The following is a 27,589-nucleotide window of genomic DNA, read 5'->3' as shown; positions in this document are numbered from 1 at the left end:
TTCATTACAAACAAAACATTTTCCATTTGATTTTATTATTCTGGGGAACTGGAATCAACAGCTCTGAACTGTTGGAAGGTCCTCTGAAAAGCTGACACTGGTAGTAAAAAAATAAAACACAAGGGCAAACAAATTACTTATCTTAAACTACTTTTCCCATTTGAAAAACAATACACAAGATATATAGTATATCCAGTCCAGTCCTTCACAGGAGGTGAACATAAATTCCTTTTTTCTCCTGCATTGCTCAGAGGGATCTTCAATAATATTAATATTGTTGACATAAAAAATAATTACAGGTTAAAAACAGAAGCGCCGCTTTGAGCTGCTAGAATAGTGGCACCAGCTGCACGTGTGAGAAAGGGGAGCAGTCTATGCAGAGAGGTCACTGTTGTCGAATCGCTCCTGGTCGTACACTTCGGCAATGACCTTGCGCCCCCCGAACCAGCGGTTGTTGAGCGCCTGAATGGCCTTGTTCATCTCGGCAGCCATGGAGAACTCCACGAAGATCTTGACGATGACCTCGGCGTCCTCCTCTTCGCCCTGCTTCTCCTGGTAGATGATGACTCGGTTCACGGCTCCGAATTTCCCGCACTCCTCCGTCACCTCGCCCTCCAGGTCGTCATCGATGTCTTCGGGGCCCACCATGTTCCTCAGCACCATCACCGTCGACTGCATCCACGCACAGACAAGTGGGAGGACAAAGGATTAGCTTTGTTAAAATAAAACTCCTTCCAAAATTCTCTTCAATGGTACAAAGCACCTTGTCAAACATAACAGGACAAACTGGCAGTTGCATTATTTAATAAATCTGCAGCTGGCAAAATCATGCAAGAATGAACTGGCTGCAATTTTCTTGCAAATACAAATCACCTACTCAGAACATGCATCACAAACACCTAAACCAAAAATAACTGCAGTGCAGATTTAAAAGAAAACCTCATAGTAAAGGTTAAAGGTATCTCATTCCTGCCTGTTTTCCAGGGCGTACCCACCTCCTGTTTCCTCAGAAGCTTCTGCATGACCATGTGGCGAGCGCTACTGCCCGAGATGCTCATGTGCTCCTGTTCGCTCAGCATCTCGGTGCGCTCGCCGTCCTGGGACACTTCCTCCTCCTCCTTCTCTTTCTTGGCCTCCTGCGCAGCAGCACTGGTAAGCACAGGTGGCGAGGCCAGCACCGGGTTCACCAGGCCCACCTGGGGGATCACAGGGAGGGGTGGTCGGGCTGGGGTCACACCTGTGGAAAGAGAAGCACGCTGTGTGGATAAAGAGGTTTTGAATTTGCCTTGTATAACTTGGGAGATCTTATAGGCAGTTTCATTTTGATTTTGTCATAGGAGTATGGTTTTTCCCTATAAGCAAACAATAGTGGAAAACTGAGTATGCTTTCAAACACTGTTCAGAGATGAAGTGGCATTTTACCAGCACAGCTCCTACCTTGCAGTCCAAAACTATCCTAACAGAACTTCCAAGGATGCAACAGTTTGAGTTATAAATATAGAAATATGAATCGCAATAGCTTGGGTTTTCTTTTCAACCTCTATGTTTCACAGTCAGCTGAAAAATAAGGCTATGACTAAAAATGATTACAGCAGAAAATAAATTAAATACTTGCTTTGACTGAAGAAGCTAAACAAATTTCACAGCGTACCACAAGTACAAATCCATATAGAAACTGTAGTAAAATCACTGAGATTATCTTAAGTCCTTAAGAAGTTAAGATACTCATGGCATGTTTAACTCAAGTGTGAAAAAAGCTGAAATGTCAGCTTTCAGGAGGTTTCAGATACGGTTCACATCAAGGCATGAATGGGAGGGGGGAGGTACTATTCAGACTTTTTAGGGCACCTATATACAAGAGATCATTAAACAGAAAACTTCCAGAAATATTTTTGGTCAAGGTGCCCAATAGTGACACCCAAAAGTAGTGGTATAGCATAGTCAAAACTTATCTTTCTCTCACAGTCAAGCAATTTACATTCACCACCATGACATTAATATGAAAAATCAAAATATGCATTTTATTTTCAGGTCATTACATACAATCATATTAAAACAAAAGGTTTATGTCCACTTCAGTGATTGTGTTTTAAGCATTGAGATTAATTAGCTAGATTAATTTCAAGTACATTTCAGAGGCTAAAAGTATTTGGTTACATATTTCATTGAGGCAGTAACTGCATGAAATCTGAACTGAAACTTTTTGTAATAATTTAAATGCTTTTCTGCATCTACTTTGCATTCTTGCCTGTGTTCCATTGGCAAACATTCAGTAAATGTGGAAGTCTATAGTTGCATGTCCCTTTGGAGCAATAATTGCATTAAGTCTACAACCCACTGACCCACAAGTACTTTCTGTAACTAGGCTTTTCTAACTTCAGTTTTTTCAACATACAAAATTCTATTCAATTCGATTTAAAATTTGGGGATTGTCCAGTCTAAGATTTTCCTCTATTTTCACTTAACTCTTCTTGGTGAAGTGTTGTCCAACAAGTATGGAAGCATTTTCTGTTATCCAAGACAATGAATAAGCCAGTTCCAGAGGCAACCATGCATGACATTACTTCTACCATGCTGCCCCCAAAAAAGTGTTTTTTTGACCTATGGTTGAATCTGTGGTCCCTTTCTTTCTTCACATTTTCAAAGTGGTAGGTAGGTTAAATGTGAAGAATATGATATCTTGGTCTCATATGTTCACAAAATCCTGCTCCAGTACTTTTTAAGTTCATCTATGCAATTCTTAGCAAACTCTGAAGCATGGCTGAGGCAATTGCCTGGCCATGGACAACCACATTTTGTTCACTCATCGTTTCATTCATAAGTCATCGAATACTGACATTAACAGAAACATGTACTCTACCAATGTATATGCTCTACTACAGTGGTGTGAAAAACTAATTACACCCCATTAAAAGGTTTGTCTTTTTTTTTACATTTTTGGACAAAAGGATATTTGATCGTCATTTCAATACTGATAAAGGTGATCTAATTTTAAAAAATAACATTAAAAAATCACACTTCACACTCATTTGTACTATTTAAATCAACAGAAATGCAATTTCCTTGTGTGGAAAAAGTTAGTACACCCCTACCTTTGTCACTGCATCAAACGCCTTAAATTACAATCAGGTGCACCAAAACAGGTGCAAATGATTAGAACACCATTAGAGAGTAACTTGGAGGGCACTGCCTTATATAAACATAGAAAACTGTGATTTGGTCTTAGCCATTGAAGTGTGTGGCTACATCATGCCAAGATCAAAAGAGCTCTCTGAGGCCCTCAGAAGAAAGACTGTTGATGCATAAGTGTGGGAAGGGTTTTAAAGCCATTTCCAAACAATTTGTAATCAATCACTCCACTGTCTGAAAGATCTACAAACAGAGAAAATTTCAAACCACTGGCAATCTATCCAGGCCAGGTCGTCCCACCAAATTCTGCCCCAAGAGCTGACCAAAGGTTGCTGCAGGAAGTCTCCAAGAACCCCGGGAAAACATCAAGGGATTTACAGGCAAGTCTTGCCTCAGTCAATGTCAAAGTGCATGAGTTAACCACCTGAAAGAGACTGCACAACTTTGCCAACATGCAAGGTCAGGAAGGAAGAAGCCTCTGCTCTCAAAAAATAATATAGCTGCACAACTGAAGTCTGCCAGACAACACCTAAGTGAGACAAAGGTAGAGCTATTTGGCACCAAAGCCAGACATCATGTTTTGCGAAAACCAAAAACTGCCTTTGACCAAAATAAACTCATACCAACTGTAAAGCATGGTGGTGGAAGCATTATGGTTTGGGGCTGCTTTTCTGCCTCGGGGCCTGGCCAGCTTGCCAACCATGAATTCCACATTGTACCAGAGAGCACTTGAGGAGAATGTGAGGCCATCTGTCAAAAAGCTGAAGCTGAACAACAAGTGGACATTGCAACAAGACAATGACCCAAAACACTCAACAAATCCACAAGAGAATGATTAAGTAAGAAATGGAGTATTATGGAACGGCCAAGTCAAAGCCCAGATCTTAACTCCATAGAAATGCTGTGGGGGGACTTGAAGCGGGCAGTACATGCAAGAAAGGTGTGGGCGAAAATTTCTCCAAGTCGATGTAGGAGACTGATAGACATTTACAAGAAACGCCTACAAGAAGTAATTTCTGCTAAAGAGGACAACACCAGCTAGGGGATGTACTTATTTTTTCCACAGCAGACAACTGCATTTCTGACTTTTTTTAATAAATGATTGCAAAGAATTATTTTCATTGTTATTTGTTAAATTAAATCTTTATCAATATTGTTGAAATGAAGATAAATGTTTTTGGCACACCTGGTCAAATTACATGTTTTGCTGATTTTCTAAGTGAAAAGAAGTTAACACTCTGCAGCGAACAAACTTAAACTTGACATATTTCTGCAAATTTTAATGTAGTTCTTTATTTGCTGAAACAAAACATGTAATTTGGCCAGGGGTGCCCAAACCTTTAAATACAACTGTATGTTGAAAAACACACACCTTTTCACTTACTTTTTCACAGCACTGTATGTTGAACACAAACATATGTTTCTATTCTGATATCACCATGTGTATCCAAGGAATTACACAAATATAAGACATTCTGTGCAGATAATTCATATTAATATATTAATATTAATCATTTTAAATGCAAATTCCCAACTGTAAAGAGAATAAGGCTTGGCTTTGCTGTTTCAGTACATTTGGAAGGCACTGTGTGCTCACACTAAAGTAGGTTTGGAGTTTTCAAACATGAAAAAATTAATATTGCACAGAAGAGACACAAAAGAGTAACAGCCAAAGCTCATGGGCACTCAATTAGCCACAGAAGGCAAACCAAGGATATCCAGAGCAACTGAAACCCCAAAGGGCTGTCAGGGCCTGAAACAAACTGGATTACAATGTCTGAAATAAAATGCCTTTATCGGTTGAGTCAACAGAAATCCTCAGAGCTTAAATCTACACTAGATTTATACGCATTCTTGAATTGGATAAAGTTCAGTTATCCAATATGCATACTACTAACCACTATCTCCTGGTTAGTTTTACTTTTAATATAGTACTCGAATCAGACATTTTGAAAACAGCCTGGATAATTGGTCAAGATTTTGAACTTCTCCCCTGCACAAAGGTAAAAATGAAGAAAACTCTCCGATACGTATCAATACAGAGCATGGGCTAATTTCTTCACACAGTACCATTTTACACCAACATCTCGAGTTTAAACTGCACAAACACATGAGTGGTGGAGAACTCACTGGCCAATCAGAATTTGAGATTTATGCAAGGATAAGTAATTGGAGGGAGAAACTCCTCTTCATACTTGGAGGTCAATGTGCAGCAAGGGAAAGGTATTTAGTGGCCACAGTTGGTGCATTTGTAGATCAGAGAAGGGAGGGGAATGTAGAGAGACAGAGAGAGAGAGACAAGGAGAGAAAAGAAAATAGGACAAAAAAAGAAAGCTGTTAGTTACGTAGTGCTTGAATGAATGTCATCTTAACGTACTGTAAATTAACTAAGATAACCTGCAAAAAAGGTCCTGAAATAGGAGTTATTAATAATGGACGTGTAAGCAAAATGATATAACACCAAAAAAACAAACAATAGAGACATCAGGTTCTATGCTTCATAGCCTTTAAGCCACAATCTAAATCAAAGTGGTATTTTAAAACCTTGGATAAAATGTGAAATGCGGGCACTTCACTCATGGAGTGCTGCTTATCATCTTTATGAAAACCATTGGTTTTCCTCCAGATAACTACTGGAACACTTCAATTTGCACGCAGCAAAAAGGTTAATTTAACTAAAGACAACCCCTCCAATAATGGGATTATATCTTTTGTCTAAATAATTAAAAACTATTCACCCTTTAGAATCACCTTAGTTTCCAATATGTCAAGGGATATTAACCCTCAGGATCAATATTACTACTAATCTTTCTGACTCTTATTAAAAAAAGTAAATTTGCACCCATTTAAACAGCTGGGGATTTTACTGGTGCATTTCAGGCAGGGTCAAGGGTACAACAGCAGTGACTCAACTGTGACTTGAACAAAAAACTTCTAATTACAAGCCCAGAACCCTACCCAGTCGCCACACTGCTCCCCTGTGTATAAAAGACAGCATTCACTATACCACTACAGGGGACATAAGCAGATGCTGCTAGCACATGCACTCTGAGCAGTCTCACGTCTTCTGACAGCATGCACAAAAGGTAGGAGAGGTGCGCATCTCTCAGCAGTATTAAAAAATGACAGGGGAACAGAAGTGTTAGCATCCTGCTGCCAACATCAAACCTTGGAAAAAACAACCAAAGCATTTTGGATAGTGCTTTTGTCAGATTAACAGGTAATCTGATGGAATAAGCAGCACATAATATGCAAATGAACTCAGTTCTGCTAATTCCTTGTGGCTCGGTGCCAAGAGCAGATGGCCAAGGTGATACACTGATGAGCCCCTATAGCACAGAGAGCCACAATGTCATTTCTGCAACGACACTGTTTCAAATGCATCTTACCACAGCAACATTTCAGATCAGACCAACAATCTTGAACTGCCCACAGATTTAAAATAATGTGCTGGTAAAACATGTGCTATCAACACTAAGTACAAAAGCACAGAACACAGAATTGTGGTCTCTTTAATATGGGTTATCTGATGAGTAAAACAAAACAAATGTAATATTGTAACAGTATGTGTTGCTCATTAAATGCATGACTTCTCTATATGCTATATGTTACTAAAATAAATGCCATAATACAAGGAGTCAATGTTAAATTAAGCTATTGTTTTGTGTCCTGACAACCTGAAGCAGTATAAATGGCCAATATTCTCCAAACCTCTCACAGAAGAAACACTGTCTCTTACTGATTAGCAGCAAAACTCAAACTAATATAAATATCCTTCCAGTTATTTGTAGCAGTTTTATGGAGGAAAAGCCAAGTAAAAATGTCTAAATTGATATTGTAATCTGATTTTGCTCAATTTACTGATTTTGCCTTCATATTTTTTGTCCAGCATGCTATAATAGCTTATGACAGTCATGCTCTTTGTTTGAGTACAGCTATAACGAACCAGGTCACAAGGACCTTATAAAAATGACCTATTTAATTTGCACATCATATGGGCCAGATGGAGAAAACAGTGGGGGTAGTCCAGGAAGATATGTTTTTTCCCCACTCTTCTTTAAAATGTCATTACGAGCTTGGCTTGCCTTAACGTTCTCCCTAATGGGAAATAAAGTCACATATTGTTTACTGCTGTGGTATCATTCAGAACACTGCAAGAGGTCACTGAAGGCACAAAGTTTTCAGCAAATGGAACAGGTAGCCCTTGTGGTTTACATTCAGTATAAAAACAACTTGGGAGGCAGAATAACTATACAATATGGATGAACATTTCCATACCTCTGACTACAATACATTCCCCCCAAGCAAGTAGTACCTTATGGTGGATTAAAAAATGCCTCAAAACTGAATATTGCTTGCTGTGAATGCATGGGTTTCTCAGAGAGCCCCAGTCCAATACATCACCCTACTTATCATCTCTTTAAAAATTAGGACATTACTGATCAAGTAAACAGATAATTTGTTCTCTAAATTAAACAAATCAAATGTGAAACGGGTCACAGTATAATTTTGATTGTTTTAGGACTTTGGAAATTGATGACAATGTGAACCTGTAAGCCCTACTGGACAAGGTGCCCTCCAGGGGCAGCGCTTAATGCATCGAGAGTAGGTAAGTGTGAAGGAATGCACAGCCCACCCCCCAAGATCAAATTCCCTCTCCATACCTGTGATAACTCCAGGTGCCTGTGCCGCCATTACCGCCTGTGGCAGACCTCCCAGCTGTTGGCTCAGGGAGAGTGCCGGGGAGGCTAGCGCACCTAGCACCGTGGCTCCTGCTACAGCCTCCTAAAATAAATTCAAGGAACAACAGGAGAAGAAAAGAACTATAATTATGTGCAAGCCCATGATATCCAAAGTAAGCCACAAATCTTACAGAATCATATATTGGTTGGAAACGCATTTGTATATAGAAGATGTATGTAAGATTCCTTTGCAGTGATGTCTATTAACCAATATTTAGTAACAAATAATACATAATATTACGTTCCAACCTGTTTTACATTGACACTATATGAACAGCATAAAATGCAGGTTTCAGTCAATTTATTCAATTGATTTCAAGATCTATAAGACACTCGGGTCTGGAGGAAAGAGCCAGTTTTTCAAATGAGAGCACTTAAGTAACAGAGGTCAAGAAGAACAAAACCTAGAAGACAGGCAGCACCCACAAAAAAACAGTGAGGTTTCTAGCACACAAAACTGAAAAAGATTTTGCAGATCTTGTTTTTGTTTCGTATTGATTTTACAATGTTCATCAAGTTGAGGGTGGCTCATTAGCTCTCTCAATCCTGCATTCAAAATGCTGCGGCAAACCACATTACCAACCAGGATGCTACTCATGCTTTTTAGAAAAAATATTCCTATGAGACCTATTATTCTAGTGCTTAACTGCAGCGGTGGTAACAGCTGCCTAGAGAGAACAATTGCTGTCTTTGTGGTTATTTTGGACCTGGAAAAACATTGCTTGCTAAGTTCTGTTATCCTGTTAGCAAAACAGCATGTAAAGGGCTATTATAGCTACTTAAAACAATTCTAAGAATCAGCATTACAATACAAAGCACAACAGGATGGCAAGTTAATATGCAGGTAGGGTTCATTCTAGCTTTTCATGTGTTAGACAATTTGTTTTGTTTATGTCTGGCCAAATTCTAAACTGAATTATTTGAACTATGTTTTCACATTTAATTTTGGAAGGTAAGAGGGCTTATTAGCTTCCCTGAGGAAGGCATCTTCACATCCTAACAGAGTCATGGACAATCCAAACCTTCTGATGCACTGAAGCAATGCAAATTAAATGCTCAAGGACCGCTCCATTCAAGTTTGAAACAATTACTTCAAAGTTTATGATGTTATTACATGGTGTTGGCAATCTCCTTGATGTTGAAATTTTTATAATTAAAATCCAAAAACTTAAATGCGTAAGGAATGTACATTCTGAAACTTAAAGGGGAACTGCAGTCCCAATTTCTCGGACCAGTTATTACATTTTGGCAAGAAAAATTTACACTATAGAAAAAAATTATAAATTTTGAATTAAGCACAAAATTATTAACCTTGTGAAAGTACTGCAAGTCCCAATGTTTTTGCAAACCCTGGTCTTGCAACAGGCACAAGCGAGAGTTCACACGAATTGCAACATGAATTCAGCCCTTCCTGCTCACTAGTCACCATAATGACTGATGTAATGTGGTGGACAAGCCAATAAGTGCAGGTTGGGCAGCAGACATTTTATCACAGAAATACACCAAAATGATCTGTGTGCCGAGTTAATAAGTAGTAATTGTTGACAAACCTGTCTAGAAATATTGCTCTGGACTTTGAATAGATTAAGAGAGATGCATTCATATGCCTGCTTGTTTATAATTTGATAGGGAAGCTTCACATCACCAGCAGCTTTGTTGGCTCATTCTGAATGGCAGAATATGGTGCTGCGTGTACCTGGACATTTCATTTTGTGATGTAGATTGGAGGCTTTACAAGTTACTGTGTACATTTTACTTTCATTGTTTTGAAATGTTCTCAATGCCAGTTCTTTCTGACCCCAAAATATGAAAACAGAATTTTAAATCCCCTTTAAATAAAACAAGGGTCTTGCATGTTCTGAAGTACAGGTGTAACTTGACCAGCAGGATAGATGTGGTATAAAAAAGTCAAAGCAAACAGACAAATTTCCCATAAAACAATCTAAAAGGGAGAATGCATTCCAGTCCCAACTTAAAAAAAAAACAACATTACTTATTTTTTTTGCTTTTTGATAATTTTGATAGATTTTACTTTTGCTATATATATACAACGTGTATGTTGACAGAGTAAAGTTAAAATGTGGGCATGTGTGCTAAAAGAAAAAGTATAGACAGCAGGAAGAAAACATGGCTAGGCATAGAAGAACCTCACAATTATAAATTTTAACCACCAATTTTGAGACCTGTACATTAATTAACACCCTTTGCTTAGACTGGTAGAATGACAATCACATTCACTCATTTCTCCCTCACCTATGAATCACACTGAGTTTTTGCTCCAAGATGAGGAGTTTTCCAAGATCGTGTTAAATTGAATCTGAGTTTGTCGAGGAACACCTTTATATGAAGCTTGGTGCTCCTCACTTCTTTGAAGGGGAAATTCTTGCATACCTGTGCAGTGATCTTGGCGGTTGCAGCTGCTGCAGCCACCGCAGCAGCAGGGGGTAAACCTCCAGGGGTCGCTGGCGTCAGCAGAGGCATGGGAGGAGTGACAGCTTTCCCAACCCGCAGGTACTGACCACCCAAGTCAAACAGGTTCATGGAGGAAACTGCATCCTGAGACGACTGAGCCTTCTCATATTCTGGCAAGAGAAACAGAAGTCCAAACTGTGGGTGGGAGAACCCAAACTAACTGAACAGTGCAAAATTACTGTCTACCTAAGTAATGAGTTTTGAGACCCTCAGGATGTTTAACTATCAAAAAGTTTTTGATGCCATATGTCCACAGATCATAAAAAACTGATTGCTTTAGCCGGAACAATGACTTAACTGAGGTGTTTGATCGTCTTGAAATAAGTCCAAGGGTGTACAATCTATTAACATCTTCTGATGTCACAAAAATTAAAAAAGGTGGAATCCGTAGGAAATTCACTTGGCAAAAGAGACCTGCAGCAGTTCATGTACAGAAACACTTCATTAAAACTGTGCTATAGTAGAATTACCAAGTAACATTTCCAGAAAAGGTCATGAAAAGGATTTTTTCCATACCAATAAACCCATATCCTTTGTGCTTGCCAGTCGTGGGGTCTCTGGCTAGTGTACAGGATTTGATTTTGCCAAAGGCCTCAAAGACACTTTTAATGTCCTCATCAGACAAGTCGGGGTGCACAGATGCCACATAAATCCTGTTGAAAGATCGCGCTTCCTCTGCCAGCTGGTCAATAATGGGCTGTGCCTGTCCAATGTTGCTTGGCCGGCCAACCTAGAAAATACAGAACCATTTTGAAAAAATTCAGCTCATCAGCATACATGTCCATCTGCATTTTTAAAAACATATTTGGAAGCCAGGACGACACACTGTAAACATACAACAGTTATCCGATAAAGGAACAAATTATTCAGTGAAAACCAGAAACACTAAGCTTGTAGTTATATACACAAAGATTAAGTAGAAAACATTTGGATGTGCTTAGAAATTTCAGAAAAGCGAGACCAATTATTTTTAGACCGCAATGTTTTTAAGCATTTAAATAAACTGTACATATACGTTCTCTTTCAGTCAGGCCCCAGATATCATTTGTCATGAGCTTAAAATTAAGTCAGACATAATGACTATGTGCTTGCGTCAGCCCGAAAAAACGTGAGTGCTTCCTGCTGTCTTCTTGTCACAGCAGACTCTGGTCATTTCAAAACTCTTCAGAAGCCCAGCTAGGATGACCTATCTGGTTCTTACCTTGATGTTCCGGCCACCCAGCATGACAGAGTTCATCTGTTCCAGAGCTAGCTGAGCTGCCTCAGGCACTTCGTACTCCACAAAGGCAAAGCCCTGCAGAGCAACAGGCAACAGAACATTGAAGAGCTGGTCCTCAATAACAGAGCATCCTTTCAATTGCTCAAAGGAGCTCTCACTTAAGCTAAAAATACAACTACATTTTTATTTACTGACCAGGGAGGGGGAGTGCAGTTTTAAAAGCATAACTTGTCCAAAGACAAAAGCTAAAAACTGTATTGCAGATGTGAGGAATTTGAAATATATTTGAGAAGAAAGTTTATTAAACTAGGCCAAGAACAAATATTTAAGGATATCTGTAGCCAAGATAGAAAACAGACCCATAAGGAAACCGGCTGTAAAAACACTGACTAAGCCTGAGAGCCACTTTATAATGAACTTGGCTGTGAAATCGGGAACTCCAGAAGTGGGAGGTGTAAAACTTAGAATGAAAACATTAGTGAAGCCAAATTTAAACTAACTTTGTTTACTTATAGAAAATGAATTTAATTAATCCAAAATGCAAACAAATGTTAATATAGTCAAAAGAGTAGAACTGGAATTGGGATTTGTTAAACTATACAGTGCACAGAGATATAAACAAGATGTTGCTAGTCTGGAATTAGTCCAGAGAAGAACAGATACATTACCAGGAAATGCCCTACTCTGGCATGCTAAAAATGTAATCTTTTTTGTTGCGTACAAAAAAAACTATACAAGGACCTGCTTCAAACACTCAAAATCCACTGAATTCAAATGAATCGCATTTCAAAAATCAAACTAAATGAAAAGCCAACATTAAAACAAACCAGAGGTCAAAAGTGAAAAATAAAGGGAAAAGCAGTTAGAATTATCTCATTACTGGAGGTTTTGTGTAAATTATCTTTACACAAATTGTAGTGGGAGCCTGGAACAGGCTACTAAGCTGTGCTGTTAAAGCCAATAGCAGTCCTTTTTTTTGAGAAATTGCTGGACAAGACCCTCGGATCAGATATCAATAACTAAAAGAGACAGGTAGGCTGAAGGGCCTTTGCAAATCTGCAAATTTCAATTAAAGTAAAAAAAAAGTTTTAAAAAATCTATTGCACTTCACACTAGTATGTTTCTGTAAAGAATTACTCAGTCAAGAGTCAGTATATACAGTGGTGTGAAAAAGTGTTTGCCCCCTTCCTGATTTCTTATTTTTTTTGCATGTTTGTCACACTGAAATGTTTCAGATCATCAAACAAATTGAAATATTAGACAAACATAACACAAGTAAACACAAAATGCAGTTTTAAATGAAGGTTTTTATTATTAAGGGGAAAAAAATCCAAACCTACATGGCCCTGTGTGAAAAAGTGATTGCCCCCTAAACCTAATAACTGGTTGGGCCACCCTTAGCAGCAACAACTGCAATCAAGCATTTGCGATAACTGGCAGTGAGTCTTTTACAGCGCTGTGGAGGAATTTTGGCCCACTCATCTTTGCAGAATTGTTGTAATTCAGCCACATTGGAGGGTTTTCGAGCCTTAACTTCTTTTTTAAGGTCATGCCACAACATCTCAATCGGATTCATGTCAGGACTTTGACTAGGCCACTCCAAAGTCTTCATTTTGTTTTTCTTAAGCCATTCAGAGGTGGACTTGCTGGTGTGTTTTGGATCATTGTCCTGCTGCAGAACCCAAGTGCACTTCAGGTTGAGGTCACGAACAGATGGCCGGACATTCTCCTTCAGGATTTTTTGGTAGACAGCAGAATTCATGGTTCCATTTACCACAGCAGGTCTTCCAGGTCCTGAAGCAGCAAAACAGCCCTTGACCATCACACTACCACCACCGTGTTTTACTGTTGGTACGATGTTCCTTTTCTGAAATGCTGTGTTACTTTTATGCCAGATGAAATGGGACACACACCTTCCAAAAAGTTCAACTTTTGTCTCGTCAGTCCACAGAGTATTTTCCCAAAAGTCTTGGGGATCATCAAGATGTTTTCTGGCAAAACTGAGACGAGCCTTTATGTTCTTTTTGCTCAGCAGTGGTTTTCGTCTTAGAACTCTGCCATGCAGGCCATTTTTGCCCAGTCTCTTTCTTATGGTGGAGTCATGAACACTGACCTTAACTGAGGCAAGTGAAGCCTGCAGTTCTTTGGATGTTGTTGTGGGGTTTTTTCTGACCTCTTGGATGAGTCGTCGCTGCGCTCTTGGGGTAATTTTGGTGGGCCGGCCACTCCTGGGAAGGTTCACCACTGTTCCATGTTCTCGCCATTTGTGGATAATGGCTCTCACTGTGGTTTGCTGGAGTCCCAAAGCTTTAGAAATGGCTTTATAACCTTTTCCAAACTGATAAATCTCAATTACTCTGTTTCTCATTTGTTCCTGAATTTCTTTGGATCGCAGCATGATGTCTAGCTTTTGAGGATCTTTTGGTCTACTTCACTTTGTCAGGCAGGTCCTATTTAAGTGATTTCTTGATTGAGAACAGGTGTGGCAGTAATCAGGCCTGGGTGTGGCTAGAGAAATTGAACTCAGCTTTCCAAAGATGTGATAAACCACAGTTGATTTATGTTTGAACAGGGGGGGCAATTACTTTTTCACACAAGGCCATGTAGGTTTGGATTTTTTTTCCCTTAATAATAAAAACCTTCATTTAAAAACTGCATTTTGTGTTTACTTGTGTTATCTTTGTCTCATATTTCAATCTGTTTGATGATCTGAAACATTTCAGTGTGACAAACATGCAAAAAAATAAGAAATCAGGAAGGGGGCAAACACTTTTTCACACCACTGTAAGTCCAGAAACACTGGAAGAAAATAAAACTCACCTTGTGCTTCATGGTAACAGAGTCCCAGGACATGTCAATGCTCTTGATGGGTCCAAAGGGTGCAAACGCTTGCCGGATAGTGTCCTCTCCCAGCTCGTAGTAGATGGAGCCCACATACACCCGGCACATGATGGCGAGCGCACGCTGCCGCTGGGCTGCCACCTGCAACAAGGAAATCGCACTCTGATGGTTACTGGAATTAATCAAAGAGAACACCTATTTTTAATCAGGATGCATCCTCTATTTTTAAACCTTCTCTTTAAAGTACTTTAATCCATTTTTCCACAACAGACTTAAAGGTCAATTTCAGAGATATACCATGGGGTGGCCGTGGGTTGAGTAAAAATCACAAAAGGGTACAGTGAAAAAGTATTTGCCCCCTTCCTGATTTCCTCTATTATTGCATATTTGTCACACTGGATGTTTTCAGATCTTTAGACAAAAGATAATATTAGATAAAGGGATCCTGAGTGAACAAATAACGCTTTTTTATTATTTCATTTATTTAATAAACAGTTATCTCATATCCCCTGTATGAAAAAGTAATTGCAGGTCGTGCCACCTTTAGCTGCAATGACTGCAACCAAATGCTTCCTATAATTCAATGTCAGTCTTTCGCATCGCTGTGGAGGAATTTTAGCCTATTATTCCTCGCAAAACTGCTTCAATTCAGAAACATTGGTAGGTTTTCAAGCATGAACTGCTCGTTTCAGGTCCTGCCACAGCATCTCTATTGGGTTTAGCTCTGGACTTTAACTAGGCCACTCCAAACTTTAATTGTGCTTATTTTCAGCCATTCTGATGTGGACTTGCTTTTGTGTTTTTGATCATTGTCTTGCTGCATAACCCAACTACACTTCAGCTTCAGCTCACGGACGGATGACCGGAGATTCTCCTTAAGAGCAGAATTCATGGTTCCTTTAATTATGGCAAGTCGTCCAGGTTCTGAGGCGGCAAAGCATCCCCACACTATCACATGACTGTTGGTATGATGTTCTTACTGTGGAATGTGCTTGCTTTTCGCCAGACATAATGGGACCCATGTCGTACAAGAAGTTCCACTTTTGACTCATTTGTCCGTAGAACATTCTCCCAAAAGGTTTGGGAATCATCCAGGTGCTTCTTGGCAAATGAGACGAGCATTTATGTTCTTCTTGGTTAGCAGTGGTTTCCGCTTTGCTACTCTCCCATGAAGCCCATTTTAGCCCAGTCTCTTTCTGACTGTGGAGTCATGAACACTGACGTTAGCTGAGGCAAGAGAAGCCTGCAGTTCTTTGTATGTTTTTTTAGCATCTTTTGTGACTTCCAGGATGATTTTACGCTGCGCCCTTGGAGAACATTTGGTAGGCTGGCCACTCCTGGGAAGATTCACTACTGATCCATGTGTTCTCCCCATTTGGGGATTATGGCTCTCACTGTGGTTCAGTGGAGTCCCAGAGCCTTAGAATGGTTTTGTAACCTTTTCCAGACTGATAGTTTGGAACAACAACTTTTTTTCTGATCTCTTCAAGAATTTCCTTTGATCGTGACATAATGTGCTTGTTGAATCTTTGTGCCGGCAACTTGACTCTGATGGTTAGGGTCAAAACAATAAGTGAGGTTGATATTGAGCAGGGCTGGCTGTAACCAAGCTTGGCTGTGTTCAATCATCTGACTCTAATTATCCCTTTAATTGGGTTGATTTAAAAATTACTTTTTTTGTTCACTCAGGTTCCCTTTATCTCATATTAGATTTTGGTTCAAGATAAATACAGAAAATATTCAGTGTAAAAAATTTACAATAATGGAGGAAAATCAGGAACAGGGCAAATACTTTTTCACGACACTATAGCACATGGCTTTCTTTCTAGATGAATTAAAAGCAACATTATCCTTTGACTATGTCAATGATGAAGCCAGCAATCCACTAGATAACTAATTTGTTAAAAGTTTAAAAACAGTACTTGTTTAAGCTGCACACATCTACCTCACAAAAATATTTTTTGCAATATACAATTTTATAGTGAAGCTTTCACTCCATTTGATCAGTCCCCAAGATCCAAGATAAAAAGGGGATGAACTCAGCAGCTAATTGAAAAACCTCTCTAAACAATCAAAGAGATATGCACACAGAGACAAAGAGACAGAAAAGTGTCCTTGCGTATATGGGGCTTCCATTAATGCTACAATTTACAAATGCTTCCAAGTGCCAAGTGAAACATTCTAAATTGTGAACTTGCACATCCTTATAATTTTATCTGGCTCCTGAAAATGACCTACAGTCAATCGACGCAGAAATAATCACAACTGCAAACTTGAAAGCACAAATCCAATCAACACTTCTGTTGGTAAACAAGGCAATGCCTGATCAGAACATTATATTTTATGCTTACATTAAATGATACTAAGGGGAGGGATGGTTAAACTCTGAAATTAGAACTAAACATTCTTACTAAATGTACAGACATTTTGTTCTGGTTTAAGCCTATAATATTTGCAGTGCAAAAAGTCTTCTGTCCTAGAATTTAAAAGGAGAATGGTGACTTGCCTTCCTACCACATTTTAACAATTTCCCTGACTGAATCAATTTCTTGTTTAGGTTTGTGTAAAGTGACTGCTGGCCCTCTTTAATCCCAAACCCAGATTGGCTTTGACCTAGACTCTGCCAACTGATTGGCACTTTAAGTAGACATGGTGTGTTTCTATGTACTTTAACACTCATCTCTCCCCTCCAAAACATTAACACTGTTAAAGCTTTTGAAGGAATCGAAACAAATATTTTGACATTCAGCTGTGAAATCTGCCTCTCTTTAGTGCAGAGGTGTCTGTGATTTTAATTATTCAAGTCCAGGCATTGGAGATACGAACTGAATTCTGTTTAAGTCATTCTACTTTTCACATGTTTAACCGTTTCCTCCTTACCTATAGTAGGCCAACATCACTTCATTGAGTGAAATAACCGAAAACCAAACCACAAACAGCAAAACACGGATGTGCAAAGCTTCACTGTTTTATACAGAGCAGAAAGGGCAAAATGTTTGCCACGGTGCTGAAAATACAGTAGCTTTTGCGTGTGCAGAGAAACCAGACAATTCAATTAAGATCTTTGGTGGGTGGTCTGAGAGCTGATTTCAATTTAAAACAATGAGGCTGGTAAAAATTAAACTTGTCTTAGAAGTCTTGTCTTGTCTTTATACCTTAGAAATTAAATACAAGTGATTGTTTCAAGAAGCCCAATGTATTAACCCTCTTACTGGAATGCTTTCACAGGGAATAGCACAAAATTGCCAAACATGCTCATTGGAGTCTACCTCCAGAGCCTGGTTTACCTGTAATGCACAGTCCTTTGCCTTGCATGGTGCACCATTTTTAATAATCCTACTGCCGTCTTTAGTAAAGAACCAGTAAGGCAGGCAGAAACTCTAGGGTGAAGTTTTACACATCACATCTTACGTTAGGTCAGCCATGCTTCTGGAGAACCCTTATCCTGGGTTTACGAGTCAGTGAAATAACTCTATAGACTCAGAACCAAAAAATTTTGATCAACCGAAGGTGAAGGGAAAACGTCAGGACCAGAGGTGAAAAGTATTCAAAATTTCTTGTACGATAACCTCCAAACAATAAATTGGAAGTGTTCACAATTTTTACAGAAAAGTGGTTTAGGGCATCCCATAAAATGTACTGAAATGGGGATTTCCAGGACCAGGGCTGGGAACCTCAGCCTTAGATCTGGTGCCAAGAATGAACCTTAATTCCCAGATCCAGAGGCCTAATCTTGTTTGGTCACTGAATTAAGCAGCTACTGCCTTAAGTACAGCCAAGATGTAACCATAAAAGTCACCCCCCATAAACTGTGGCAGTGCTATGTATGGCTCCAAACTAAAAAGGTTTTGCTTAGAGTGTGCACACCTGTCAATCACGCTTTCCTTGAGCTCTGCTTAATGAGAAGACAATTAGAGCAGACATTCAGACTCCCATCAGAAAATAAGTGGTGGATGTCATAGTTTTACATGATCTTACTATTATACAATTTGAAGAGAACCTCATCATACAATGCACAGATTTCAGAAAAAGTTCCAGCACATTTTCTGAACAGTGTGAAGTGCTTCATCAACAGTAGAAAAATGTGATAAGAGATTAAAGTGTCAGAGGACACAGGATTTGATTGACAAGAGTGTGGCACAGGTAGTATTCACAGATCACTTTCTCATCTTCAGTGGCCTTCAATTATGTTAAACTTGCACACAACTTCCTATCTTATAAATCGGCACAAAATGAAGCACAAGGCTCATTATTCACCAGATATACAGGACAAACTTTCACTTTAAGCAAAACAGGAGATGCTGACACAGATGTTAAATCTACAAAGCAAATCTAGGGAAGACAGATACTGGAATGTTTCTGGAAAACAAACCTGAATGCTTGAACAGTTTTAGTGCAGAACACTACTTTTCAATTCCCCGAAGGTAGCCATTGAATGTTCTTTGCACATTCCTAATTACACATTGTCTAAGAGCTCAGATAAAGACCATCACCTTCCTTCTGTACCCAGGAACACATACTACAGAACTACTGCATACATGCTTGCAATATAAAATAAAACTATGTTCACAGTACAGCTAAGTCAAATATGAGGGGCTGACTGGGGGCTCTTACAACAGCAACAGATTCCAAGAGGAGGGGGAAATGGTTAACCAAGTGTAACCAAGTACACCTCAATTTAGCAAGGTCTTACTTAGAAATTGATCACATTGGACATATACAGCTGTATGTATTTTAACGTGTTTCGATTGCATGTTTTTCATTACCCAACGGAGCTCGCAGCACAAAAAAACAACGCCATGTCTACTTTTAAATTTTGGGTTTTTAACTCTGTTTTTGTACGTAAGGTAGGTACTTGGGCCACACCGGCCACTTAAGAGGGTAACAGTCCCTTTAACAGGAGTGCGCACAGAAAAAAATTTAATATTTCTATTGACCGATTGTAAAGGTGAGAGAGGATCTCCAAAGCCCATTGTCACTGCTGCCATCTGAAAGACAGTAAAGATAGAATTCAGTCTGCAGGAGCTGAAAAGTAGGTTAGATATTTTTTCTTCTGTTTTTTTAAAGAAAGTTCTTAGAAGACATCAGCTAGAGACACACACACAACTTAAAACCTGGTGCTATATTCCCCCTCCCAGAATCAATGTTCTCAATACCATTAGTACTGCAGAGCCCCCTCCCCTTCCTAACCCAAGTACTGAAATTATCAAAAGCTCTCTGGGTGCACAGATACAAATGCCCTTATTTCTCATGGTCTTCTGACTGTTCTTCTCCAGCTGAAAAAAAACAGATAAGAGAAGCAAGCCTATAACACTGAAAATGAAAAAAATATTCAGACTAGGCCTTGTGAAAAAGAGGCATGCTTTACTGCCAAAAGTTGTAATAATCTAAGAGGTTTGTAATGAAAAAACACACTGCTTGTCAATGTCCAGTGTTTCTTGTACTAACCAACCAAGGAAAGGTCAATCCACCTCGCTTTAAATACAATTACTGTGACCTTGATTTTATTGAGTTCTCCTCATGAATAATGAGGAAGACTATCTTGCATGTCAATTTGAATGCTATTCATTGTCACAAATTATTACCTTAAGCAGTCAGAAACCTTAAGTATTAGTTTTAGAAAATAACTTGACTTTGTTCAAGCTGTTTATTCAGCATGTGATAATCACATTTGATTCTACATGAATATGCATCAAGTGAACTACCTCATCTGTTTTTGTGAATTTTAAAATTTCTATATCTACAAAATAAATACCATTTAACCCATTACTAAAGCACAAATACAGAAATCAAAGCCAAAGATATCTTGACTTATGATTCAGTGGCAATTTCTGAAACTTGAATAAATTAGTTCTGCTAACTTGTAGGACAGTGAAGTTCAAACAGAATTTGAATAAATGAACAAATGTACTAAGCATGAACAAAATAATCTGAAAGCCAGGAATACCTTTGCTAACCATAATTTTGTTACTAGCATACAGAGCCAATGCTTAAAAATATATCAATGCTGATAAATTGTGCTGAAATGTCAAATGGACACTTTCTCCTCTTCAAAGCACATTAAATGTTAACACAGCTCTGTAATGCACATTCATCTTACATCTAAACTGTGCCTACAGAATTAACTATAAATCTATGTACTCAAACTGTGAGGCACCATTAAGAGTTTAGCTCTCAAATCAGGCTTAACACTTTCATATTCCATTACAAAATGCACATCTTAGGTGCAAAACTAAATGTGCATGCACTTATCTATTAATTTCTTCTCATTCCTGTGGAGGAGTCCAGGAGGAGTTCCCATGGTTGTAGTTAAAAGTATGAGGAGAGACGTTAGGGAACGCCAGTGGGATGAGGCTGTAGTGCGTTGATCTGGTGTTTCTCCCTCACACTGTGTTCTCTCACCTGCAGGTTGGTGAGCTGTTGTTGCTGGTGAGCGATGGTCTGTTTCACCAGCACACTCTTGATGCTCTGCTCCATAGCATACTTCTTCGCCTGCAAGGGAAACACCAAAAACACCCTGATTATCAAAGAAACTGTGAAAGCCTCACTAAATCTCCCAGTCCAGGCTCAAGTCTTCTCCTTTCTAAATGTAAATACATGATAAGTTTTAAATTTGACAAGCTACAGGCCACTGTAAAAGTTGCAAAGTCCAAGCAGAAAAGTAATATACCCAACATTCGTTATACAAACACTTGATTTCTCAGAATTTTCACTACAAAGACAGTTAAAAACAGGTGTGAAAGCGCTTAATGCCATTTGTGCAACAAAGGCCCCACTACAGTCCAAAATTTACAGAATAAAGTAATTCTTCATACCATTAAAATGTGCAAAAAATGTCAACATTACATGTTGCTAGTTAATGTACTAAGGTGGACTAGTTAACGATCATAAAAACAATGTTCTCATTTTGACAATTCATACTTCATTAAAGGAAAATGAGTATTACCGGGTGACTGAGGCTGAACTCCACTAATGGTAAAACAGGATTAGTTAGGACTAGTTCTCTCACCAACACGGTAACCCGAATAGCAAATAAGGATGCAAAAGCATTTTTCCAGTACTCCAAAAAGAAAAAAAAACTACAAAGGCAGGAAGAAAGTTTAGTAGATAAAACCATATTAGCATCAAAAGAGAGTAAACATCCTTAAGAAATATCTCAAATAGATTTTAATAGAAGACATTGATAATGAAGGAACCTCATCAGTACTGTTATATTAACAGAACTGACACTAACATTCTAAAGGGATAGGTCAGCTAACCACCAATAAACTACCAGGGTCTCATGGCATTTTCACAGATATACTAAAGGAAATGAGGGCTAATTCATAGAGTTGTGGGCATCTGGAACAGGCTTTATGGAGGTTTAAAGTATGGGGACTTTCAAGAAACAGCTAGATGATAACTTATCTACCAAACAAGAGAGGACAAATAGCCTACAAAGATTAAGATTCACTTTATAAGAAGGTAGCAAGAACATGTTGATAATGTTCAGCCATAGGAAGTGCCACTGCATCTAGCATGGGATTTGTAGGAAAAAATAAAGATGTGCTGCATCTTTCGATTAGCATCTGAAAAACAGTTGACCAATCAAGTCATTAAGCTCTGAAGGGGGAACAAAAACCATAAATCAGCCCTGCTAAAAAAACGCTAATAGTCTTTTGTATCATTTTCAGTATCAGTACACCACTATTAATAATCTATGCCCCAAATTACCTTTAACTCAACTCCTTAGAAAATGAGTATTTAAAAAGCTGCCAGCAAAAGCAGAGCTGTATTTGTTTTTAGGAAAAATACAGCACAAGCACAAGCATTTACTTTTCAAGGTTTGCTGAATCAAAATGCTATTTATACCCTAAAGTAGCACAGTGTGATTTAAAATGACAGTGAAAATCTGCAATGTGTTCCTGCCCCGGAGATGCCTATGGTCTTGCACAGCAGCCCATGAAAATAGCCTTACCTTCTGCAGTGCCTCCTGCTGCTCAGGGGTGAGAGGAGGCAGGCCAAGTTTTGTGGCTGTGCTCTGTCCATTCTCCATCATCAGAGCTTCAGCTCCCTGCAAACACAGACATCACTATGAGTCCCCTTCAAGGACTACCTTCATCTGAACAGAACAGGGAACTCCGCTATGATAGAAAAAAACTCTAGGAAAGTTTCAGGTTACTGTTTTTCCTGGAATTGCATAACCCTTCAACCACCTTCCTATTTGCTTCCAGGAATGTATCTTGTTACCAAAATATTTTTGAGCTTGCTCCAAAAGTGTGCAAGTCAAAATAATTGGATAACTTTAATTTACAATGCAAGACATATGTGCACATCTGCAGTTTTTTTCCTGCTCATAGTCAGGTAACAAACTTTTAGCATTTCAGTTTTCAATTAGCATTTGAGCATTTTTAGGAGATACAAAAATGCTCCTTGGTGATCCCGTTCCTAGAAATTGAGATGAACAGTTCTTGCACATGACACAAATATACCTCAACTAATTCAATACAAGAAAATGGACAGTTCTTTGGCTGTGATTTGTACATAGACCACACACAAATATAAAATACACTACCTAACAAAAGCGTTCAGACCAAAGCAAAATGTTCACATTCTGTTGGCTTTAAAACTTGCACTTACGACATTTTAAAAATCCATTAATTGATTATATACACAATCTCCTCCATAAAGTCAAAGCAAAAAACAAAAACATAAGTCTATTAACTTACAGTAATGATTGCAGAAGTATTCAAATCATTTACTGTGGTTTACCAAAATAAACTTTACCTTCATGAGCTGTACAATTAGTTAAGTGGCCTCTGTGTGCAATAATAGGGGTTCACATGATTTAACACTATATATATACACCTGTCTCTGTAAAGCCTCTTCAATTTCAAGCAAAGCACAAAGTATAAACTCAGATACAAGTTGTAGAAAAGATGTATAGATTAAAAAATATTCCTTTGAAGTGGATCATTACAAAATGGGTGGTAAATGATAAAATCAAGACTGCTTAGATCTGGCAGCTGTAATTCAGCAGCCAGGCACAGAGGAAACTGGTAAGAGACACCACTATGGGGCCACACATTGACTTAAAACACTCAGAGTCCAATGGCTGAGACGATTTATCAATATCCCACTCACTCCACAAAACTTGCCTGTATCCCAGGATGGAAAAAACATCTCAAATCTCACAGTTTGCAGCAAAGCATTTAAGTAAATAAGTAATAAAATATTAAATTATTAAAACTTTGTGGTTTAAATGCAAAAAAATGCAAAACAATCACTGAATCTGACAAATCTAACATAGTGGCTGTGTTTACATTATGTGATATTTCTGCTTCTCATCAGCAGGGATTGGGAAGCTTGTCAATATAGATGAAGCTATCTAGACCATCTTAAAGGACAATTTACATCAGACGTAGAACTGGGACAAAAATTAACCTTTCAGAAGGACAACAATGAAAAGCACAAAAGTAAAGCTACCTGCAGTGGCTTCAGAATAAGAAAGTAAATGTCCTTCAGTGTCCCAGTCAAAAAACTGATGTGAACCCTATTAAGAATCTGTGGAAAATTGCTGTAAACTGCTGTTCACAAGCAATTCTCAAGCAACTTGAGAGAGCTTCAGCAAAATACTTAGAATTGTAATTGCTGCGAATGATATTTCCACAATGTCTGAATACTTATGCAATCAACATTTCCATTTTTTCTCTTTAGTTTATGCTTACCTTTACTACAATTTATCCTATCCTTACATGTATTCAATTTCAGCATTCAGGTTTTGAATAAAATACTAAGTTTAAAAGGTTAGCGTGCATCATTTTCTATTTTCACAAAATGGGACACCGTAGGAAGGGTCTCAATACTTTTGCAAGGCACTGCAAAAAGAGTACGACATTAATCCATGTATTTTAATCTTAAGCATATGATCGGTCTCCGTGTACAGAAGGAACCACATGTTATTGACTATGACAAAGCAAAGCATTTGTACCTTTAGTTATGAACTCCATAATGCACTGCCCCCCTTAAGGAGGTTTGAAGCCAATTAGTTCTGCCATTGGCTTTGGAAATTTAGAACAGTCAAGAGATACGCTCTAAAGTACAAAGACACAAAGAGAAACAACAAAAAAAAAAACACAAACCTACTTAAGAATTCAAAAGAGAAACTGGATAGACAATAGATTTGTACACATCTCCACAGATTTGCGGGTTCAACCATTTTTTTAAGTTTAAAAAAAAAATCTGCCCGCATATTTAAAAATATCCTCGACAGACAGACTACCTAGTTTCTGAAGCTGGAGGCACTTTTGCTAAAAGACATTTTGGCCTCAAAATACTTATCAGGAGAAGAATAATACAGACCCCTACCACAGTCCCTCATATTGAATAGCTTTTCCTACTGTCTATTCTCTAGTTTTTGCATTTTCAATAAAACATTCTACAGAGTTTGCTTGGGAACGATCATGTGGCACATCTTGTAAAACACTTAGAAGCTGCCTCCTCATGTTAGGATTCAGCAGAGTAATACTATTGTGATATAAACCTGTTATGCTAAGTTTTAGAAAAAACACCATTACCAGTCAATTTAAAACCCAGTGCAGTGAGACTTTGCATAAGACCAGACAGTTTTACAGAGATTTCACTAGGTTCCTTCAACACTTATACACAGGCTTTCAAGATCATACAGGTTGCTTCCACAAAGAAAATGCGTGAACACTTTAGAAACTCAAACACAACAGACATTGAAGAATGTTAGCAAGTAAAAGCATCAGGAATGCAAATAAAGGTCAGTAAGGCATCTTCAAAAATTATCCACAAATGCTGCCAAAGTGCAAATCTTGCTGAAAGAAAAAAGTAAAGCAAGCTCCACTTCTTGACAAATACAGTACTACCGTTCCAGATTGTGTTCTGATTTCATCCCATCTAAGCTCTGAAATGCACTGACTTGTGTTAAATCAGCATCTGAGAGGTGCTTAGTAGGTGGGGATTTAATGACCCTTCAGTTAATATTTGGGTTAGGTCAAGATCTGGTATGCCACCACTGACAGGAAAGGTTCTCAATCTAAATCCTGTTTCAACCTACCGTCAAACGAGCTGGCCACTTTTATGTAACCAGAAATGCTCCATTCTAGTTGGACAGGGCACTTAAATAAAAAGGAAAAAGGAAGAGCAGAAGTTGCACAGCAGACATTCAAGGAGAGCCTTAACCTTTTAAATATATGCACCGCTTTATTCACATACAAATGATAAGGGCTTGAGGGGAAAATTTGTCCCTTACCTACTCCCTGATCTTCGCTTGAGTCTCCTGAGATGCGTTACCCGTTGGAAGATAATTAATAGGGAGAAGCTTTTACAGTTCAAAACAGAGTCTAGGGGAAAGAGAAACCTTTCAGATTCAGAGTCAAAACAGTTAAATCATCCAGGCTGTGCTGTTTCCCCAAAGTTCCAATGATGGATTTTAAAAAGGAATCCCAAATCGCTTACAGCATTTCAAATAGGGAATATGAAGAAAAATAAAGTGGATTTCAATCATTGGAGCTTATATACTCTGTATTTCAACTCTAGATGCCACACTAAAACTAAACAGTTTAGATGGTCTATAGATCCCTCCTTGTGTCCATTATACAGCAGTAGTCTCAGTATTTTGAGAAGAATGTTATCGTTATGTCACTGTGGTCATGAATTACTCCAAAAGCCATCACCAGAACTTTGTGGTCTGAAGTTCCCTTGTTTCCCCACAACGATACTGCTGTGGGTTTTTCTCCCCAATTGGGAACATAGGTTTGAACTGTATCAATTCATCACACTTTCATTAAGACCTGTATGGTCTTGAGCCTCTGTGTAAACGTTGTTTGTGCTCAGGTGTTGGCGATGAGATCCCCCCTTCAGACTCAAAGGTGGAAAGTAAAGAAAGCGATTTGCCTTAGATAATTATTTAAGTCTATGGGTCCCCAGTCTTGGTGCTGGGGGGCTGGTGTCTCTGCAGGCGTTCAGTGCAGCTGGGTTCTTAACCATCGAAATCAGCTCCTTATGACCCTAACTGGACCCTCTTTACTTTTCCCAGCTCTCCGGGAGCTGGTGCTTTGAAGAACTAGAAATCCTGCAGACACACCGGGCTATCAGGACCGGGATTGGTGGCCAGTGCTTTAAGCGCAGTTACATTCAAGAAGCACGCTACAGCAAATATTCATTAGCTGACCTCAATCACTAAAAGGGTGTTGCAACTCCTAAAGCAATTTCGATTTTAAAAGCCATCTTTTTATAGCACATTCATTAAAGCTTAGCGACAGTGTACGAGCGTCATCGATTGCACAAATAAAATGAAAACTAAAGAATCAACAGCAGACCACGAGCCTATCCGACTTTATTTTAATTTCAGACACCAGTTCATCACTCCAGAAAAGCGCCAGCGGCAGCATTCTCAGGAGGCGCCGGACGAAAGCTCAGACCTTCGTTTTCAAAGCACAAGTCTTTGTTTTTTTTCGTTCCGTTTTATCAAAGAACCAAACATACAACAGAGAGGACTAAACCTGGTTACTAAGTCGCCTTGCAATTTAAAAAAACACTCCAGGACAGCCGATGAGACCATTCATGAGGAAGACCCCAGAACACCAGAGGCCTAGTACCACACAGCTCCTCCGTCACATTTGTACACAAGTACACTGGATTAAGTCTTTTACCGAACAATTCCACAAAGAAAAAAGGAATACTTAAGTGCATACGTGGAAAATAAAATAACAGGTGGATTTATACATCACCCGTTACGACTAACACAAAAATCAAGCATACACATCGGCCACCATGAGTGACACTACATGTCTTTGCCCTAAAACGAAAGTAACGTATAACAAACCTAATTAAAAAGAAAATGTAATGAAATGGAATCCGCCATGCGGCTGAAGACGGCCAACGACAAAATGTGTTAGTTCGCCGCTTCATCCAAAGCACTTTCACGTCTTCTCACCAACATGCAACACAAAGGGAGAGCGGGGTCACGCAATTTTTCCGAAGTACTCATTTTCTCATTCCCGATTTCCTTCCTCACAGTATTTCGTGAGTTTTATATGACCCTTTCCGATTAATACCCAAAATAAACTAAAGACGACACCCTAAGTTAAAACTACAAATATAATTTGCAATATTTACCGCAGTCACTGCCACCGCCATATAGTGGAGTCTCGCTTGCAGGCCAACACAGGATTTGAAT

The 27,589-nt window shown here is 38.8% G+C and overlaps 1 protein-coding gene across 4 annotated transcripts; it reads right to left on the bottom strand.

The window, feature by feature from the left end:
* Positions 1-16: 16 nt before the first annotated feature.
* Positions 17-27,589, bottom strand: LOC148832829 (poly(U)-binding-splicing factor PUF60). 4 transcript variants are annotated; one of them, XM_088918512.1, is made up of 12 exons: positions 27,529-27,589; positions 25,661-25,751; positions 22,361-22,456; positions 20,806-20,895; positions 19,341-19,391; positions 14,383-14,544; positions 11,545-11,637; positions 10,860-11,073; positions 10,263-10,453; positions 7,794-7,914; positions 996-1,237; positions 17-672 (listed from the first exon to the last, which is right to left on the bottom strand). In XM_088918512.1, the coding sequence occupies exons 3-12, from the start codon at positions 22,439-22,441 to the stop codon at positions 373-375; spliced, it is 1,545 nt and encodes a 514-aa protein (XP_088774638.1). In that variant the 5' UTR covers positions 22,442-22,456; positions 25,661-25,751; positions 27,529-27,589; the 3' UTR covers positions 17-372. The 4 variants fall into 4 exon arrangements, with proteins under 4 accessions (XP_088774638.1, XP_088774636.1, XP_088774637.1 ...); XM_088918510.1 differs by lacking the exon at positions 25,661-25,751 and having other exon boundaries at positions 27,529-27,586; XM_088918511.1 differs by lacking the exons at positions 25,661-25,751; positions 27,529-27,589 and adding an exon at positions 24,374-24,448.

The sequence above is a fragment of the Atractosteus spatula genome, chromosome 6 (assembly GCF_055471065.1).
Source record: "Atractosteus spatula isolate fAtrSpa1 chromosome 6, fAtrSpa1.hap1, whole genome shotgun sequence".
Taxonomy (NCBI): domain Eukaryota; kingdom Metazoa; phylum Chordata; class Actinopteri; order Semionotiformes; family Lepisosteidae; genus Atractosteus; species Atractosteus spatula.
The sequence above is the reverse complement of the archived record's forward strand: the minus strand, read 5'-3'. Positions and strand labels throughout refer to the sequence as shown.